Here is a 19,358-nt window from a genome sequence, read left to right on the forward strand (position 1 = left end):
ATTTGTTTCTTTGTGGTACTTAGAGTTCTATGTTATAGAGAGCAAAGTGTGTTATAATTGTAGTAGCTTTTGCTGGAAACAACTGTCCTTTGCCTAATTTTGGTTTTGAAACACTGCCACTTAATGACCTATCTTCTGTGATTTTATAAACTTTGAGATGAAATTTCAGTTGCCTATTCTAACATGCATACTTTTGTCCTAAATATACTTTTGTTTTTCTGAGACTATATGTATGTTTTTGTTACTGGGATATACCGAAATAAATTAAACCCACTGGTTGCAGCTAAAATAATTTAGCTGTAATTAAAACCCACTATTGGCTGATTATAGATGATTACACAAAGCTTACCAATATTGGCATAATGTTTCTTTTCTTGTGTATTTGTAGACATCTCATACATATCTCCATAACCACGAGCAAATCGCCACATAAACTCTACTTCATCCTTAAACTGAAAAGATATAATTGCACATGCGTTAATTGGGTAACTTGTCCAGACCATAACCACTGCCCACTGCAATATATTAAAACTTAGGGAGATACACTGACATTTATGGATGATTGAATATATGCCTACGCATATTTATGTATATAACATTTCAAATACAAATATCCACCCTAAGAAATGTGTCCTAGGAGCTGGCCTTGTGTGACAGTGGGTGAAGTTGCCACTTGCAATGAAGTGCTAGTTTAAATCCTGGCTGCTCCAGTTTTGATCCAGATTCATGCTAATGCACATGGGAAGGCAGTAAAAGTTGGCTCAAATACTGGGACTCTTGCAACTCATGTGGGAGGCCAGAACAGCATTATTGGCTCTTGGCTTTGGCCTGGCCCAGCCCTGGCTGTTGTAGCCTTTTGGGGAGTGAACCAGTAGAAGCAAGAGTCCTCCGCTCTTTGTCTCTTCCCCTCTGTTGCCTTGCCTTACAAATAACTAAATTTTTAAAAAGAAAGCTAGATCTTAAAATGAATCAATATGAGGGTATTTCAACAAGTTTGTGGAAAAACAGAATTAAGAGAGAAGTATGTTGGTACAAAAATCAAGTTTTTTCATGATTTACATTTCTACCAACTTTTTGAAGACCCTCATAAGCATGACCCCTCATAAGGTTATATTAATATGTCGTAACGTATTTCTTACCTTTTCTTTGTGGTCACAAAGTAGTTCAAAACTCTCCTGCTTGTCAGACTCATTCATACGTAAATGATCTACCTTCTGAAGAAGGACATCTAAACTTAATTCCTCTACATGTGTGTTAAGTGCCTTAGAGACAGGAAAACTTGGTTCTTCTGTGTCAGTGTTAGCTGTAATATACCTAAAATTGCAGAAATAATCATTAACCTCTCCGATAAAATTATGTATAGTAGCCAGAGTGATTCTCGCAAAATGCAAGCCAAATGACGCCATTCTTATACCTGGAACTCTGTAATGGCATCCTCTCTAACTCAGAGACGAGCTCACGTCCTACAAACAGTCCATAAGACCCTATGCAATTTGTCTCCCAACCCCAATACCTCTCTGACTGCATTCCTACAACCTTTGTCACTCACTCAGCTCTACATAGGTGTTCTAGCTATTCCTTAAGACCTGCCAATCATGCTCCCATTGCAGAACTTTTGCCTACTGTTCCCTGTGAAGCAGTGCTCTTTCCTTACCTCCTTCAAGTCTCTGCTGCACATCCTTTGCTCAATGTGGCCCTAAAGACCACTCTTTAGTACTGCAAACCCCCAGCTCCTTTCTTCTCCAACCTCTGTTATCATGCTTAACTTTTTCCAGTAGCACATTTTATCTTGTAACATACAATATTAATTTACTAATTATTATATGTGCTGTATTTTGTCAGCACCTGCCCCAGTAGAATCCACAGTCCCTGACAGTAGTGCTCATTATCTGATGTATCAAGTGCTCAGAATAGCACCTGGTATGTAGTGAATATTCATCAAACATTGTCGAATGGATGATACAAAATTGTAGGAACTTAACAGGTACCCAACATGTATAGATAAATATTTACCTATAGTTCAAGATGATATTCTAATTTTTAATTTTAACTTAGGTTTTAAAAGTTATACAACCCTCCCCCTCCCACCCTGCCAAAACACACACATTTCCTTTTTGGTGGCATGTAATGCAATCAATTTATATTTATTTATTCAAACCCTGATGTTCTCAAAAGATTTTTAAGGTGATATATAAAGACACATACATAAAGGAGAAAAATTTAGAGGCATAAGAGAAAGATAAAAGCATGGACAGATGTGCATGAGGCTAATTAAAGAATCACATATTTTAGATATCTACACAGTTCCTACAAAGAACACAAATGGAGTTGTTTTTCTATCAGCCAAGCAATCAGACACATGACTTGTAATTTTCATTAGAAACAAAGATACAAACAAAGAATTTCTTTAGAGGACTGCAACTATTTCCAGACACTGAAACTTTCAAAGGCTTTGATAAGAAGGAATCTATTAATTTTTACCTAACTTCTTCAACAACACTCTAGTAATGGCTCTCTGTTCTTCCAGTTGCTCAAACCAAAAGAACTTGGAGTCATACTAGTCAATCTCTCTGCTTCTCAAACATTTAAAAAAAAAAAAAAAGATTCCAGAAATAAGCTCTTACATTTGTGGTTAGTTATATTGATAAGAGAGTCCCAAGACAAAAGTGGAGAAAACAATACTCTTCAACAAATAGCGCTAGGACAAATGGATATCCACATGCAAAAGAGTGAAGGGGAACTCTTACCTGACATCAGATAAAAAATGAACTCAAAATGTATTAAAAACCTAATTATAAGAACTAAAACTTCTATAAAACTTGTAGAAGAAAACATAGGAGGCCAGCGCCACGGCTCACTGGGCTAATCCTCCGCCTTGCGGCACCCGCACACCAGGTTCTAGTCCCGGTCAGGGCACCAGATTCTGTCCTGGTTGACCCTCTTCCAGGCCAGATCTCTGCTGTGGCCAGGGAATGCAGTGGAGGATGGCCCAAGTGCTTGGGCCCTGCACCCCATGGGAGACCAGGAGAAGTACCTGGCTCCTGCCATCGGATCAGCGCAGTGCGCCGGCCGCAGCGTGTCGGCCGCGGCGGCCATTGGAGGGTGAACCAATGGCAAAGGAAGACCTTTCTCTCTGTGTGTCTCTCTCTCTCACTGTTCACTCTGCCTGTCAAAAAAAAAAAAAAAAAAAAAAAAACCACACACACATAGGAGTGAATATTTTGGATTAGAAAATGGTTTCTTAGATTTGATCTAAGAATAAGTGACAAAAGAAAAATCCACATTATAAGCATAAGTGATAGAAGAAAAAAAATCCACAAATCGAAAAACTAAAATTTGAGAATCTAGAAGAATTTACAGATAAGTGGTTAAAGTTATTATCAATTCTTAAAAATCAATTATGTTCTTTTTGTGTGTGTATTCTTACACTCTATAAAATAAGCTAGAAAATAATTTTATAAATTATTACATTTATAAAAGCAAGAAATATATAAAGTACCAAAAGGAAAATTTCACAAAAGTTTTTTCTGACCTTCTGGAGGAAATTATAAAATATCATCTGAGGACATTAAAGAGCATCTAAGTAATGGGGCAAAGTATCCATGTGCAGGAATAATAATATCAGAACAACCTCAGGAGGAGGCATTTGGTCTAAAGGTTAAGATGCTGCTTGGATGCCCATATCCACATTGGAACACCTGAGTTTGGGTCCCAGCTCCAATCCTGACTCTAGCTTCTTGCTAAATGTGCCCTCCTGGGAGGCAGCAAGTGATAGGTCAAGTAGTTGAATCCTTGTCACCTACTTGGGAGACCTAGGTTGAGTTCATTACTCCTGGCTTCAGCCTGGCTAAGCTCTGAGCTGTTGTAGGCATTTGGGGAATGATGCAATAGATAGGAGTTTCTTTCTCTCTCTCCCCTGCCCTCCTACCCCTCCTCCCTCCCCGATGTATATGTCTATAACTTCTTTTCAAGTAAATAAATAAATAAGTAAATCTTTATAAAAATTGCATATAGCCCCAAAGTAATCTAAATTTTTAATGTCATTCTAGGCAAAACTGCAATGGAATTTTTGTATGAATTTGCTACACTCTAAAATTAATATGGAAGGCTAAGTACATGGAGACTTACTACAATTCTGAAGAACACACACCATGGCTAGAGCATAAGTGGCCAATAAAACAAAAGAGAACGTGTAGGCTAGTTTCTTCCCACACATTAAGAACAGTCAAATGTGGGAAAATGACTTTCCTACTTTAGATAGGATTTTAGATTTATAACTGGGCATTTCTCAGAAAATTTGAAAGCCAACTTAAAAAACATGGCAGAGAATACTGAGCTGGTCAAACAGAAGAAGCCAGAGTTGGCCTTCTTCTCACAGGAAAGACTTGAAATAACAAGTAAACAACTGCATTTTGAGATGAGTGTTTGGGTGAGCATTATGGTTCACGGGGTTAAGACACCAGCTGGCACGCCCAGATCCTATGTTGGGTTACTGGTTTGAGTCCCTGCTATTTTGTGCTTCAAAGCCAGCTTCCTGCTAATGTGCCTTGGAGGTAGCATGTGATGGCCCAAGTAATTGGCCCCTGTCACCCATATGGGAGACTTGGATGGAGTTGCTGGCTCCTGGTTTTGGTCCAGCACTGCCCCAGCTGTTCAGGGCATTTGGAAAGTAAACCAGTAGATGGAAGATCTCTTCTCTGTCTCTGTCACTCTGCCTTTCCAATAAACAAATAAATCTTTAAAAAGATAATGAAATATAAATGGTAATTACTTGACTTAATCACTTTGCACTGTTTACATGTGTTAAAATATTACATCCTATTCCATAAAAATGTACAAGTATTACATATTCATTAAAAGAACTACAGTAAGCACCCAATAAATAAAACTAAGGCATATCCAAATATGAGTGACAAAACTTAACTATATCTATTAATTTTGGGTTAAAGATTATTTTTGTATCTATCTTCCCCATGCGAAAGGCATTTCATAGATTTTGTGATATCAAATCAAGTTTTCCCAACAGAAATTTTAGAAGGTCTAAAGAAGCTCACCTTAAAATTCAAATTCACTTATAAACATTTATCCCTCATGCACTTTACTGGCCATATTTTCTGCTACCAATTTTAATAAAAACTTTGCCATTTATCTGTCTCTTCAATTCTGCATGATCAACTACTAGCTTCAATAAGTAGCAATAGCATCTCTGAAAGGCACAGTGGCTCTTAAGGAGAGCAAGACATTATTTAGTGTGAAAATAAAGTAGCTTAGCTACAGAAATATATCAGTGGTGAGTTAACTTAGTTACATTAGAATAGGCCCGCATTTTCTCGTAGAAGCACCAAGTGGACAATGGTAGCCTGGAAATGCTTTGTGGGAGCTCTAGAAACTAGTCAGCAAGCAAATGCCAATTAGGAAAAAGCCACAGTCAAAATGGTGGGAAAAGTTACGGTGCTTTTGATCACCCATGCCACAAGCCTTCCCTGTTGTGGCTAGGGTGAGAGGAAGTTTCTGTTTCCTGTTTCAGGTCAAAATTAAATGAGCAGAATTTATATGCCATGTTCTGGTCTGCACAGAGGCATACTGCTTTCTGTCTCTCTCGATTCAGAGCTCATACAGAAATGAACACATAGTTTGGATATTAGGTTGGAAGCCGTGATGCGCACTGTAGTGCATGAGAGCTACAGAGGCACAACAGATCCATGAGCAACCAGAGGCCAACAATTACAGGAAATGGAACAGAATAGAATATCTAAGGATCCAAGGAGAGGCAGAGGTGAGACAATTAGGGCAATTAAGAGATTTAAAAGCAGGAACAGAAATAGGGGAATTAGGGAAAATCCACATTCACACAAACACATAGGCAAAATTCATGCTCAGAAAGGACTTAAGACCTTACACTTCACATCGTTCCAATAAGTGAGGGCCCTCTTCTGCATAGAGCCATTCTACAAAGATTAGAAGAGGTGGCTATTGTTTAGAATATGCGATTTTCAACAAAAATAAAATACATACAAACAATCTGGGAGAGATTCCCCCACTGAAAGAAACAATTTCCATAATTAACCCAAAAGAAACATAGGTCTTGGACTTGATAGATAACAATTTTTTGAAAAGTCTTAAATATCCCAAAGAGGTAAAGGAAAACAGAATATTTTTAAAATCAGGAGCAGAATATATGAACAAAATGAAAATGTCAAAAAAATACAAATTATTAAAAAGCCATAAATTGTGGAGCTGAAAATTCTAACAATTTAAAAATTCACCGCAGTGAGCAACAGAATAATCAAACAGGAAGAAAAAAACAGGAAAATATGAAGGCAAGTCATCTGAATCTATCAATTCTGAAGAGGAAAAAGAAAGATGGGCCGATGCAGGGCTCAGTGGGTTAAGCTGCTGCCTGTAATGCCAGGCCAGTATCCCACATTCGACTACCAGTTCAATTTCTGGCTGCTAATTCAGCCCCCTGCTAATGTGCCTGAGAAAGCAATGAAAGGTGGCCCAAGTACTTGGGCCCCTGCCACCCATGTGGGAGACCTAGAAGAAGCTCTGACTCTTGGCTTCAGTATGGTCCAGTCCCAGCCATTGTGGCCATTTGAGAAGTGAACCAACAGATGGAAGATATCTCTCTGTCTCTGTCTCTGTCTCTCTCCTTCTCTCTGTAACTCTGCCTTTCAAATAAATAAATAAATCTTCAAAAAATTTTTAAAAATTTTAAAAAGAAAATAATTAAGAGTGAAAAGACCCCAAGGGACTATGAAACACCATGATACAGATTGATATATAAATTATGGAGATTCCAGTAGGAAAAGAAAGGGACATGGGCTTATGTGAAGAAATAATGATCAAAAACCCAATTCTGAGGAAGGCCAATAAAATACAAAGGAAGAAGTTGACTCTAAATAGGATAAACCCAAAGACATCACATAGTGACACATCAGACTCAAATTACTGATAGCTAAAGACAAAGAAACTCAAAAGCAGCCACAGAAAAGCAACTTGTCACATATAATGGATCCTCAAATGGTTATTGGTGGATTTCTCAGCAGAAGAATTGCAGGCCAGAGCAGCAGGATAATATATTTAATGTGCTCAAAGAAAAAAGAAATGTATCAACTGAGAATTCTGTTGCATAAAAAGCAAAATTATCCTTCAAAAACAAAAGAAGAATTAAACAATTCCTGATAAAAGCTGAGAGGGAGTTCATTACCATTCAGTTTGCCCTACAAGAAACGCTACAGGGAGTTCTTCAAGTTGAAACAAAAGGAGCTTAGACTGAAACCTCAAGCCACATGAAAATACAAAACCCTCCAGTAAAAGTAGAAAAATAAAAAAAACTAGAATTATTATAATTTTTGTTACGCTTTTTATTCTTTTACAAGATTTGAAGAGAAAAACACAAAAATAATTATAGACCTATATTAATGATTACACAACATATAAAGATATAACTTAGAACAGCAATAATATAAATCAAGTGGTGGAGCTGTAAAGAAGTAGAATTTGTGTATGCAATTGAAGTGAAATTGCTGCCAGTTTAACATGGATTGTAATCTCCATGGTATCCATAAAGAAAACTTCTACAGAATACATATGGAAGGAAATGAAACATCACTACCAAAAATCACCCAAACATAGTGGCAGTAAGGGAAAGAGGGCAAAACCAAAAAGGTATACAGAAAACAACAAAGTGGGAATCCTAAGTTCTTTCCCATTAGTAGCTACTTCAAATGTAAATGGATTAAATTCTTGAAACCAAAAGTATGTATTGTAAGGATAGATTTTTAAAAAATCAAAATCTTCATGTTTTCTAAAAGAGACTTTCATTCTACATACTAATAATGTTGAAAGTGAAAAATGGAAAAAATATATTCCACGTAAATAGTAACCAAAAGAAAGTGAGGGTGGCTAACCTATTATCAGGCAAAATAGATTTTAAGTCAAAAACTGTTACAAGGGACAAAGAAGACCATTACAAAACAATGTGTACATATAATGAATATTACAGCTCCTAAAAAAAATGAACCAAACACTGACAGAATTTAAGGGAGAAATATACAACAAATGAATAATAGTAAAACACTTTAATGTCTGATTTCCCATAGTTGACAGAACCACCTGGCTGAAAATCAACAAGAAAATAGAGGACACAGACATATCTGTAAACCCATTGGACTTAACAGACACACACAGATCATGCCACTTAATGACAACAGAATATATACTATTCTGAAGCGCATGTGGAACTTGCGTTTGTGGAAATGAAAAGGGGGACATTACTACTAATTTTATAGAAGTAAAAAGAAATGCAATGAACAACTGTATTTCATATATAAGATGGCCACAGCTAACATCAAACTCAATGGTGAAAGATTCAAATATTGTCCTTTAAGGTCAGAAACAAGGCAAAGGTACCTCTTTTTGACACTTCAATATAGTACTAGATGTCCTAGTCAGAGAACTTAGGCAAGATGAAGAACCAAAAGGTATCCAAACAGGAAAGGGAGAAGGAAAATTATCTTCCTTTCATGGAGAATATGACCTTAGTGTACAGAAAAAATTCTTAAGATTCCATACAAAAAACCTATTAAGACTTAACAAACCGAACAAATTTGAAGGATACTAAAATCAACATGCAAGAATAAGTTGTGCTTCTATGCATTGATAATAAGTTATCTGAAAAAGAAATACCGAGGCTGGTGCTGTGGCATAGCTGGTAAGGCTGATGCCTGCAGTGCAGGCATCCCATGTGGACGCCAGTTTGAGACTCTGCTGCTCCACTTCCTATCCAGCTCTCTGCTATGGCCTGGGAAAGCAGTGGAAGATGGCTCCTGCACCTTTGTGAGAGACCAGGAAGAAGCTCCAGGCTCTTGGCTTTGGATTGGTGCAGCTCCAGCCATTGCAGCCAATTGGGGAATGAATCAATGGATGGAATACCTCTCTCTCTCTCTCTCTCAATCTCTCTGCCTCTCCGTCTCTCTGAGTAACTCTGACTTTCAAATAAATAAATAAATCTTTAAAAAAATTAAAAAACAATTCCATTTATAATAGCATTTTAAAAATAAAATACTTAGGAATGAACTAAGGTTGAAGCCTTGTATACTGAAGATCATAAAACATTATCAAAAGAATTTAAAGAAACACAAATGGAAAGACATCCCATGTTCATGAGTTTGAAGATATTATATCATTAAGATATCAATACCACCCAAAATAATCTACAAATTCAATGCAATCTTCCCTCAAATTCCCCATTATTTTTGGTAGAAATAGAAAAATTTATACTGAAATTAATTTGTAATCTCAAGGTACTCTGAATAGTAAAAGCAATCTTGAAAAGAACAACAAAGTTGTAGTTTTCATACTTCTTGATTTCAAACCGTATTAAAAAGCTATAGAAATTTAAATGGTGTGGTATTTGCATGCAGACATATAGGAAAATGCAATAGAATAGAAAGTCCAGAAGTAAATTCAGACATATATGGACAAAAGACTTTTGACAAGGGTGCCAAGCCCATTTAACAGAGAAAGAATAGTCTCTTCAACCAATGGTGCTGGAAAAATTGAATATCCACATGCCAAAAAAATGTTGGCTTTTTGCTTAATATTATACTCCTGAATTAACTCAAAATACATCAAATACTGAAATATAAAAGCTAAAACTATAAAACTCTTAGGAAAAAATATAGGGAAAAAGACTTCATGGCAATAGACTTAGCAGTTGTTTCTTGGATTTGACATCAAAAGCACAAGCAATAAAAAATAAATTGGACTGTATTAAAATCTAAAACTGCTGCACCTCAAAGGATACAACTGAAACAGTAAAAAGGCTACTCACATATTAGGAGGAAATAATTTTACTTCTGATAAGTAATAATGTTCAGAATACATAAAGAATTCTACAGCTCAGCAACATCAAACCCATACTGGGTATTTGGCACAGTGTTCAAGATATTGCTTGGAATGCATGCCTCCTATACCAGATTGTGGGTTCAAGTCCCAGCTTTGTTTCCAATTCCAGCTTCCTGCTAATGTGCGTCCTGGGAGGCAGAAGATGATGGTTCAAGTACTTGTGTCCCTGACACACATGTATGACACAGACTGAGTCCCAGATTCCTGGCTTTGGTCTGCCCAACCCAAGCTGTTGCAGGCATTTGGAGAGAAAACCAGCAGATAGAAGATCTGTCTGCCTTTAAAATGAATACAAATTTTAAACCTAAAACTGAAAAAACCAACTTTGATTTTAACAGAAGATGAGTGTTTGGTGTAGAATTTAAGATGCAGCTTGGGATACCCACATCCAATATTGGAGTGCCTGGGTTTGAGTCTCAGCTCTGTTCTTAATTCCAGCTTCCTGCTAATGGGCACTGTGAGAAGTGGCAGAGGATAGTTCAAGTAGTTGAGTCTGTACCACCCATGTGGAGGACTGGACTGAGTTCCAGGCTTTCAGCTTTGACACTGCCCAGGCCTGCCTGTTGTAGCCATTTGGGGAGTGAACCATCAAGTGAGAAATCCCTGTCTCTCTACCTTTCAAATAACCAAAATAAATAAATAAATAAAATAAAATAAAATAAAAAATTCAATGAGCAAAAGACTTGAATGAACATTTCTCCAAAGAAGATATACAGAGTCAATTATAACATGAAAATATGCTTAATATCAATAATCAACAGGAATGTGTACATGAAAACCACAGTAAGATATAACCTGACAGCCAGTAAGATGACCACTATAACAAACCAAAATGCCAAGTGTTGTCAAGGTAGTGAGAAAATTAGAATCCTTGTACACTCTTGGTAGAACTGTAAAATGGTGCAGCCACTGTGGAAACCAGTAGGTCAAGTACTCAAAAATGAAAAATAGAACTACCATATGATCTAGCAATCCTACTTTTGGGTGTATACTCTTAAGAATTGAAAGCACAGTCTCAAAGAGGCATTTGTACAACTATCTTTATAGCAGAGTTATTCATAATATTTCAAACATAGAATCAACCAAAATCACCCATTGATGGATGAACAGATAAGTAAAATGTGATATATACATATGATTATTATTGAGCTTTTAAAAAGAAGTACATTCTTGCTGGCGCTGCGGCTCTCTTGGCTAATCCTCCACCTGTGGCGCCGGCACACCGGGTTCTAGTCCCGGTTGGGGCGCTGGATTCTGTCCCGATTGTTCCTCTTCCAGTCCAGCTCTCTACTGCAGCCCAGGAGGGCAGTGGAGGATGGCCCAAGTGCTTGGGTCCTGCACCCGCATGGGAGACCAGGAGGAAGCACCTGGCCCCTGGCTTTGGATCGGCGCAGTACGCTGGCCGTAGCAGCCATTTGGGAAGTGAATCAACGGAAGGAAGACCTTTCTCTCTGTCTCTCGATCTCTCTCACTGCCTAACTCTGCCTGTAAAAAAAAAAAAAAAAAAGAAGAAGTACATTCTGACACATGCTACAACATGAATAAAGCTTGAGGATATTATGCTTAGTAAATACGCCAGTTACAAAGACAATTACTAGAGGATTCTACTTACATGAAGGGTTTTCAAAAAGTTCATGGAAAAATGCAATAAGCCTGGATTTCAAAAATCTTTTGCACCACAATAAACTTATGCCTTAATTTCTCCATGAATTTTTTGAGGCTCCCTTCTGATATGATGTACTGAGAGTAGTTGAAATCATTGACGGAAAGCAGAATGATGGCTGACAGAGACGGGGTACAGAGTTTCAGTTTTGTAAAATGAAAAAAGTTATGTAGATGGGTGGAGATGATGGTCCCCTGACAATGTGAGTGTACTCAATATCTCTGAACTACATACTTAAAAATGGTTAAGATGGTAAATTTATGTTTTATGTATTTCATCACAACTACAAACTTCAAATCTATAATAATTTTTTAAAGAGACATGCTAAGAGAAAACCAAAAAAGTGAAATAGCATCTTAGCCAAATGATTTAGATTTGGGGCCATTTTATTATAATAAATACTTGAAAATAATGCAAATTCCTTTTTCCTACTAAGTCCAACTATATTCTGAGTGTTTTTAACTGCCTGTATACATCTTCCACTCAGTTATGCTGATGAATATATTTATAAGCCTTATTTAATTTAATAGAAACAAAATCTGAAAAACATTGACTATTAAAAACAAAATTTGGGACAGGCTGGTCTTGTGATGAGTGGATTAAGCGTCTGCTTGTGATGCTAGCATCCCATATTAGAGTCAATTTGAGTCCTGCTTCCTGCTAAAGGGCCTGGGAGGGCAGCAGAAGATGACCCAATTACTTGGGTCCCTATCACCCATGTGGGAGACCAAGATGGAGTTCTAGGCTTCTGGCTTAGGAGTGGTCCTGACTTGAATGTCGTGGCCACTTAGGGAGTAAAACAGTGGTTGCAAGTGCTCTCTCCCCCCCCCCCCCACTCTGTGTATGTGTGTGTCTAGGGGAGGCGGGGGGCAGGGCTCTGCCTTTCAAATAAAAAAATAAAATTTTAAACAATAAAATAAAATATTGTAGACTTATGCACACTTCTATCTCTGATTGCAGGGTTCTCTGAATTCTTAGACTTAGGCATACATAAATGTGTACCAAAATTATTTACTTAAAATATTTGGTTTCTAAATATTTTACATATTTCAACTATACATTTTTAACTTATAATTTGGTTAATTTTTAAAAGATTTATTTATTTGAAAGGTAGAATGATCAAGAGATGAGAATTGGCCGGCTCACTTGGCTAATCCTCCACCTGCGGTGCTGGCACCCTGGGATTTTGTCCCTATTGTTCCTCTTCCAGTCCAGCTCTCTGCTATAGCCTGGGAAGGCAGTGGAGGATGGCCCAAGTGCTTGGGCCCTGCACCGCATGGGAGACCAGGAGGAAGCACCTGGCTCCTGACTTTGGATCGGTGCAGTGCGCTGGCCATAGCAGCCATTTGGGGGATGAACCAACGGAAAAGGAAGACCTTCCTGTCTCTAATTCTGCCTGTAAAAAAAAAAAAAACAAAAACCAAACCAAAAAAAAAAAAAAAACAGATGAGAATCATGAGGGGAGGGAAGGGGGGGGGGGGGGAGAGATCAGAGAGATCAATCTTTTATCTACTCATTCATTCCCCAAATGGCCATAACAGCCAGGGCTAAGCCAGACCAAAGCCAGCAGCCTAGAACTCCACCCAGTCTCCCACATGTGTGGCAAGGGCCCAAGCATCTGGGCCACCTTCCACTGACTTCTCTAGCACATTAGCAGGAAGCTGGATGGGAAATGGAGAAGCTGAGACTCAAACTGGAGCTTAGATATGGGATGCCAGCATGGCAGGCAGTATCTTAACCTACTGCACCACTATGCTAGCCCCTATAATTTTATTCGTAAGGTAATAAAAGCATCCAACAGTGGGATGTCTGGCATGTGAACTGATCAATATAGCTCTACAGAGTATGAAGGCACAGTTTTCTAGTAAATAGAGTAGGATAAAACAACTCTCAAACAATGTGTTACGTTTGGAAAATGTATACATTAAAGCTTGGTTGTACTATAAAACAGTAGTATTACAATAATCACTCAGAAATTTGGGACCAGCCAATGTCTAAGCAGCAAATTAGCAAATTTGAAAAAAAAAAGCTGACCAAATGAAATCATTTTTTACTTCATTTTCCAGTAATGTCAATACTACCTTTCATTTTCATAATTTTCACAGCGATTAAAGTTAAATTTAGACTGCAAGGTAAGAATCTTTCCCAGAAAATGCAGTGGAGTTTAGAGAGGAGAGGGGACTTCTATGACTAGTGAGTGTCAATTACTACAGAACATGAAGTGTGACTGGTAGAAAGCGTCTGAATGAGCTGCACTTCCAAGACAGGGTAAAGTCTGGGGTGACTTTATCGTAGGAATTTCACAAGGGAAAGGTTTGTCTTCATCTTCAAAGAGACCTGTGATACCTTCATCTAGAGATGGGATAAAGATACTAGGATTTTTATAAGATGAAAAAAAAAAACCAACGTTATGGAGGGTAAGGGGTGTTACACTGGTGAGAAGGGGTGCTATTCAATCATAGCTGGAGAATAATTCATGATGTGATTTTGAGACCCAGGATAAAGGGAATCTTTTGGATATTTACTGAACTGGTTATCTTCTTGAATATCACTGGGAGACGAAACAACTGTTGGAGGAAAATTCAAGGATGCTGCACTTTGTTGATAGGTGACTCCACCAATAGTGTTCTGATTATCTGAAGTAGTTCTTGTTTCAAAATCCTTAAGATTTTTACCATTAAATTCAGGAAGGGAGAAAGCTATATGTCTTTCAGTATCAGTATTATTTGGGTTTTCAGAAAAGATTTCCATTTCACTGAGATTAAACATGTCCTGACCACTTGCTCGAGGATCCCAAAAAATAGCACTCTTATAACAGGAAACAACACTGAGTTTGCGGGAAGAGAAACGTCTTCGGGATGGAAAGGCAGCAAAAGGCTCTGAAGAAGGTTTAAAATCAAGGTCGTTTTCATCTTCTTGAGACTCAAAGTTAGCTCTACTTTGCTGCCAACTAGGGAAAGTGTAGCGCTTTTTAAATCTGCTGGATATAGAATGTCTTTTTGCAGAGAGAAATGAACAGGTAGATGTATTTGATAGAGAAGATAATGGTGCACTTCCTCTGGGTGAATTGACTTTATACGCTGCAGAAGGACGAGGTGTTTTAAAATCAGCAGAGACAAATGACTGTGAGCTAGAAGACACTCCATACTTCAGGAAGTCAGCAGTACTTTGGTCCTTATTGCAGCAACTAGAGTGAAAAAAGGGTCAAATGAGGAAAAGAAAAACAGGGAGCAGGGTGGACACCTGCCACACCTCCTGAACAATAACAGGTAAGGAAAACAGGGGTGCTGAAGGTGACAGTCATACAGGTGGACCCAAAAGAATGCATGAGTCTAGAAGATCATCTCCATCTCTCCCCCAGTATCTTACCACTCTATGGACCTTGGAGAAAGAAGTCGCAAGACTCAGAAGCAGACAGGAAGATAAGAGGAGTACATGAAAGGACTCCAGCACTAAAGGATTCCCTAAAAGAAAAATGTAACTTTTGGTTTTTAAAGATAATAAACCAAAATATCTGTTTGAGACTATAAAGCTACCATATTTAAAGGGTTTAGGCAGAATAAACTTATGCCCTGTTCACTGGTTACATTATAAAATACTAACCATGGATGGGGCAGAGAATGCTTCAACTATACAAACATTGCAGACATCCAGTTCTGTGGGAAGCTAAGGGAAGCACTAAAGCTTGGTTTGTGAATATTGTCAGCATCCTTTAGCATACAAAACACATGAAGAAGTGTTTTTTAAATGCTTACCTTAGGCATTTTCCCATATTGAATTTAATCCAAATTAAGTCTTCCCTTCCCTTCTAGGCCATCATCCTTAAGCCGTAAAATGCCCTGTGTAGGTGGAACAGGTCAGAAGACTGAATACTTGAGTTGCACGTGGAATTAACATGGCAATAACGCAGAATGTGATGACAGCAAGCTCTAGAATCTAATGACATCAGCTTTAGTATAAAACTGTTCTGTGGCTCACTGTTCTGAAAAGCTGCAATTCTTGAGGCTTCATTATGCTCAAGGAGTCATCCAACAAATCAAAGGGTGGGAATACTGCTGGATGAGGGTGATAACCTAGATGGTCTCTACATAATCATTGGCTTAGAGCTGCCTGCCACAAGCTTGGCCTACTAATCCATTCTTCTTTCACTGGAACATTTCCTCCCCACCCCAGGTTTTTATACTCTCCAGTGACATGCAAAAGTGACGGTATAAACTTTGGTACGAAACTATATTAAGATGGCTAAAACAGCTTAAACGTTGCAAATGTCACTCTCAGAATGAAACAAGCTTCGTCCACCTTGACAATAAAGTGTGCCACCTGATTGTTAAGGCCACATGCACAGATTATGAAAACCTGCTAATGCCACTGTTCATTACAACTTGGAATAACTTAAACTCACTTAAAGGTGAGGTGAACAGTTATTAGAAAAGAAACACCACTATTCTTTCCTTTTCCAACCTGACATAGAGTACTGTCTCCATAATGGGTGTATATGTATAGCCACTTAGACATAAAATACACCCTCAAATGCTTTTATTTATTGCTTAATATCCTTATCCTACACAACAGTAACACCTCTGGTCTTTGTTCTCTTCCTAACACCTGATTCTTGGAAACCCTTGAATAAACTCCTTTGAAGAGGAATAAAGTTCTCTAATTCTCAATATACAGTAGTCTTATCTGTGATTTGATTTTACACTAAAGCTAACAAATTAATCTCTTATTCTTCGTGGATACTGACAGAAAACACGAACTTCCTGGATCCAAAAGAAGTCTAACATGAGTACTACTCGTGGCATGGTGAGCAGTATGATGGCCAGGATATTCACATTGGTTGTCCTGGGCCCCACATTACCCACAGAGGCAATGCTGAAGGTCCAGAGACATTTGTCTCCCAACTGGAATGTGTTACAGGGGATCCATCACTTCCATTGCAAGCAGAAAGCAAATCTGCTAAACCTGTTCTTGGTACTCGAGCAAGGACCTCCTTACTCAAGGTTTCTTGTTACAGTCATGAAAAATGACCCAGACAGAATGAACAAGGATATTAAGCAGTTTTTTTTTTTTTATTTACTTGAAAGGCAGAGTGACAGAGAGAGGGAGACACAGAGAGAATGAGATCCTCCATTTGCTGGTTTACTCCCCAAATGGCTGTAATGGCTGGGGCTGGTCAGGTGTACGTCAGGAGCTCAGAATCCCATCTGGGTCTCCCACATGGGTGCAGGGTCCCAAGTACTAAGGCCACATTCTGCTGCTTTCCCAAGCATATTAGCAAGAAGCTGGATCAGAATTGGACCAGCCAGGGCTCAATCCAGCACTCTGATATGGGATGTCAGTATTAGAAACAGTAGCTTAACCCGGTACAACACAACACCAGCCCAGGAACTTAGATTCTTGGCACACCTAGGAAGATGTGCAGGAGCATACAAAGCTCAAGGCGGATTACCCTCTAACTGCAGTAATCTTTTTTCCATCCTTGTGAAATTTTTTCAACGCTCCTAGGTCATAGTAAGATCTGTGACTACCCTTTCCAAAAGGACCTCTTTTGTTACAAGAATTGAATATGCAATGCTTTTTTCTAAAAAGTTTGTCTGAAAGGCAGAGTGACACACACAGAGAGACAGAGAATGAAAGAGAGGCAGGCAGAGGCAGAGATATCTTCCATCCACTGGTTCACTCCCCAAATGGCCACAACAGCCAGGGAGAGGTTGGTCTAGCTAAAGCCAGGAAACAAAAACTCCATCCTGATCTCCCACATCGGTGCTAGGACCCTTAGCCCTAGGCATCTTCCATCGCCTCCTAGGCATATTAACAGGAAGTTGGATAGGAAGTACAGAGAAGCTAGGGCTCAACACACACACACTCATACGGAATGCAGGCATCCCAAGCAGTAGTTTGCCCTAATGTTTACTGAAGAACCTCTTGCTTTCAACATTGAGCCATTTTGCTGTTTAACACTCCTACCAAAGGTCTATAAAAGAAGCATCTACCCACTGAGCTACCCCAAAGGAAATGATGAGCTTATGGCTGGATCTCAACATTGCCAATCATTTCTGCACAAGGGAAGTAATAACAAGATGTCAGTCTACTCTTGCTACCTCATTCAAGAAAATCCACTGGAAGGAAAGAAGGCAGGCAAAGAAGCCAGGAAGGCAGGAAAGGGAGGGGAAGGAGGGAGATGTGTTTGGGCATATGTGTATATTTAATGTTTACTTTGGTACAAAAATTTGGTTCCTAATTTTAATATTTCATCAAGTTATTTTATATTTTTATTTACTTGAATGGGGGGAGAAGAGGGCGGGGAGAGAGAGAGAAAGATCTTTCATCCAGGGCGAGGCCAGGCTGAAGTCAGCAACCTATAACTCAATCCATGTCTCCCGTGTAGGTGGCAGGAACCCAAGTACTTGAGCCATCACCTGCTGCCTCCGAGGGTATGCATTAGCAGGAAATATAAATGGAGTCCAATTGGTTCCAGTCCCAGCCCCTCCACTTCCCATCCAGCTCCCTGCTAATGTGCCTGGGAAAGCAGTGGAGGATGGCCCAAGTACTTAGGCCCCTGTACCCATGTGGGAGACCTGGAAGAAGCTCCTGCCTCCTGGCTTCTGATCAGTCTTGCTCTGGCCACTGCAGCCATTTGGGGAGTGAACTAGTGGATGGAAGATCTTGATAGCTCTCTCTCTCTGTAACTCTGCCTTTCAAACAAAATAAATAAATCTTAAAAAAAAAAAGATGCGGAGTCCAGTTTGAACCCAGGCACTCCAATGCTCCAATGTGGGATATGGTAGTCCAACAAGTATCTTAACTTTTGCTCATCAATTTTTTAAAAAATTTTTATTTGACAGGTAGAGTTATAGACAGTGAGACAGAGACAGAGAGAAAAGTCTTCCTTCCGTTGGTTCACTCCCCTAAAGGCCGCTACGGCCAGCGCTGCGCCGATCCGATGCCAGGAGCTCGGTGCTTCCTCCTGGTCTCCCAGGTAGGTGCAGGGGCCCAAGCACTTGGGCCACACTTCGCTGTCCTCCTGGGCCACAGCAGAGAGTTGGACTAGAAGAGGAACAATCAGGACTAGTACCCGACGCCCTAACCGGGACTAGAACCCAGGGTGCCAGCACCACAGGCGGAGGATTAACCAAGTGAGCCATGGCGCCAACTCTCCTCATCAATTTTTTAGTGTTCTACAGGCAATATATCAATACTAAAGAAACCTGATAATAACTTAAAATTCAGCTGAAAATATAATTACTCATATATCTGGGGAAATAGTGAAGAGATACTATGAACACTATTTTTTTTAAAAGATTTATTTATTTACTTGAAAGTCAGAGTTACAAAGAGAGAGAAGGCGAAGCAGAGAGAGAGGTCGGTCTTCCATCCGCTGGTTCACTCCCCAGATGGCCACAACGGCTAGAGCTGTGCCAATCTGAAGCCAGGATCGGGGAGCTTCTTCCAGGTCTCCCACATGGGTGCAGGGGCCCAAGGAGTTGGGCCATCTTCTCCTGCTTTCCCAGGCCATAGCAGAGAGCTGGATCAGAAGTGGAGTAGCCAGGACTTGAACTGGTGCCCATATGAGATGCCGGCACTGCAGGCAGTGACTTTACCCGCTACACCACAGTGCTGGCCCCAGTGAACACTATTCTAATTTTATTATCTGTTGTCTTTTCTGACTTTGTAAAAAAAAATAAAGCAAAGAAGTTTTTATCTAGAAATCAAAACATGGTCCAAGGATAAATTGTTTAAATAATGGAAATTATTTTAAAAATTCAGTCAGTCTTCTAGATTA

The 19,358-nt window shown here is 39.1% G+C and overlaps 1 protein-coding gene across 23 annotated transcripts in view; it reads right to left on the reverse strand.

Annotated features, from left to right (window-relative positions):
- The window catches only part of RMDN2 (regulator of microtubule dynamics 2), a 102,698-nt gene that overhangs the window by 68,719 nt on the left and 14,621 nt on the right, over positions 1-19,358 (reverse strand). For 13 of the 23 annotated variants that reach the window (XM_017340818.4, XM_089327713.1, XM_017340815.4 and 10 more), the window contains 2 exons: positions 1,140-1,314; positions 350-452 (listed from right to left, as the gene is read on the reverse strand). The exons of 8 other annotated variants lie outside the window; for them this stretch is intronic. In XM_017340818.4, the coding sequence (XP_017196307.3) occupies positions 350-452; positions 1,140-1,314 (278 nt within the window). Of the gene's footprint in view, positions 1-349; positions 453-1,139; positions 1,315-13,877; positions 14,763-15,330; positions 15,415-19,358 lie in introns of those variants that run through there. 2 more of the 23 variants (XM_017340819.4, XM_089327721.1) reach the window with 2 other exon arrangements.

This window comes from Oryctolagus cuniculus, chromosome 2 (genome assembly GCF_051225735.1).
Source record: "Oryctolagus cuniculus isolate XC-2025 breed Fujian yellow rabbit chromosome 2, ASM5122573v1, whole genome shotgun sequence".
Taxonomy (NCBI): Eukaryota; Metazoa; Chordata; class Mammalia; order Lagomorpha; family Leporidae; genus Oryctolagus; species Oryctolagus cuniculus.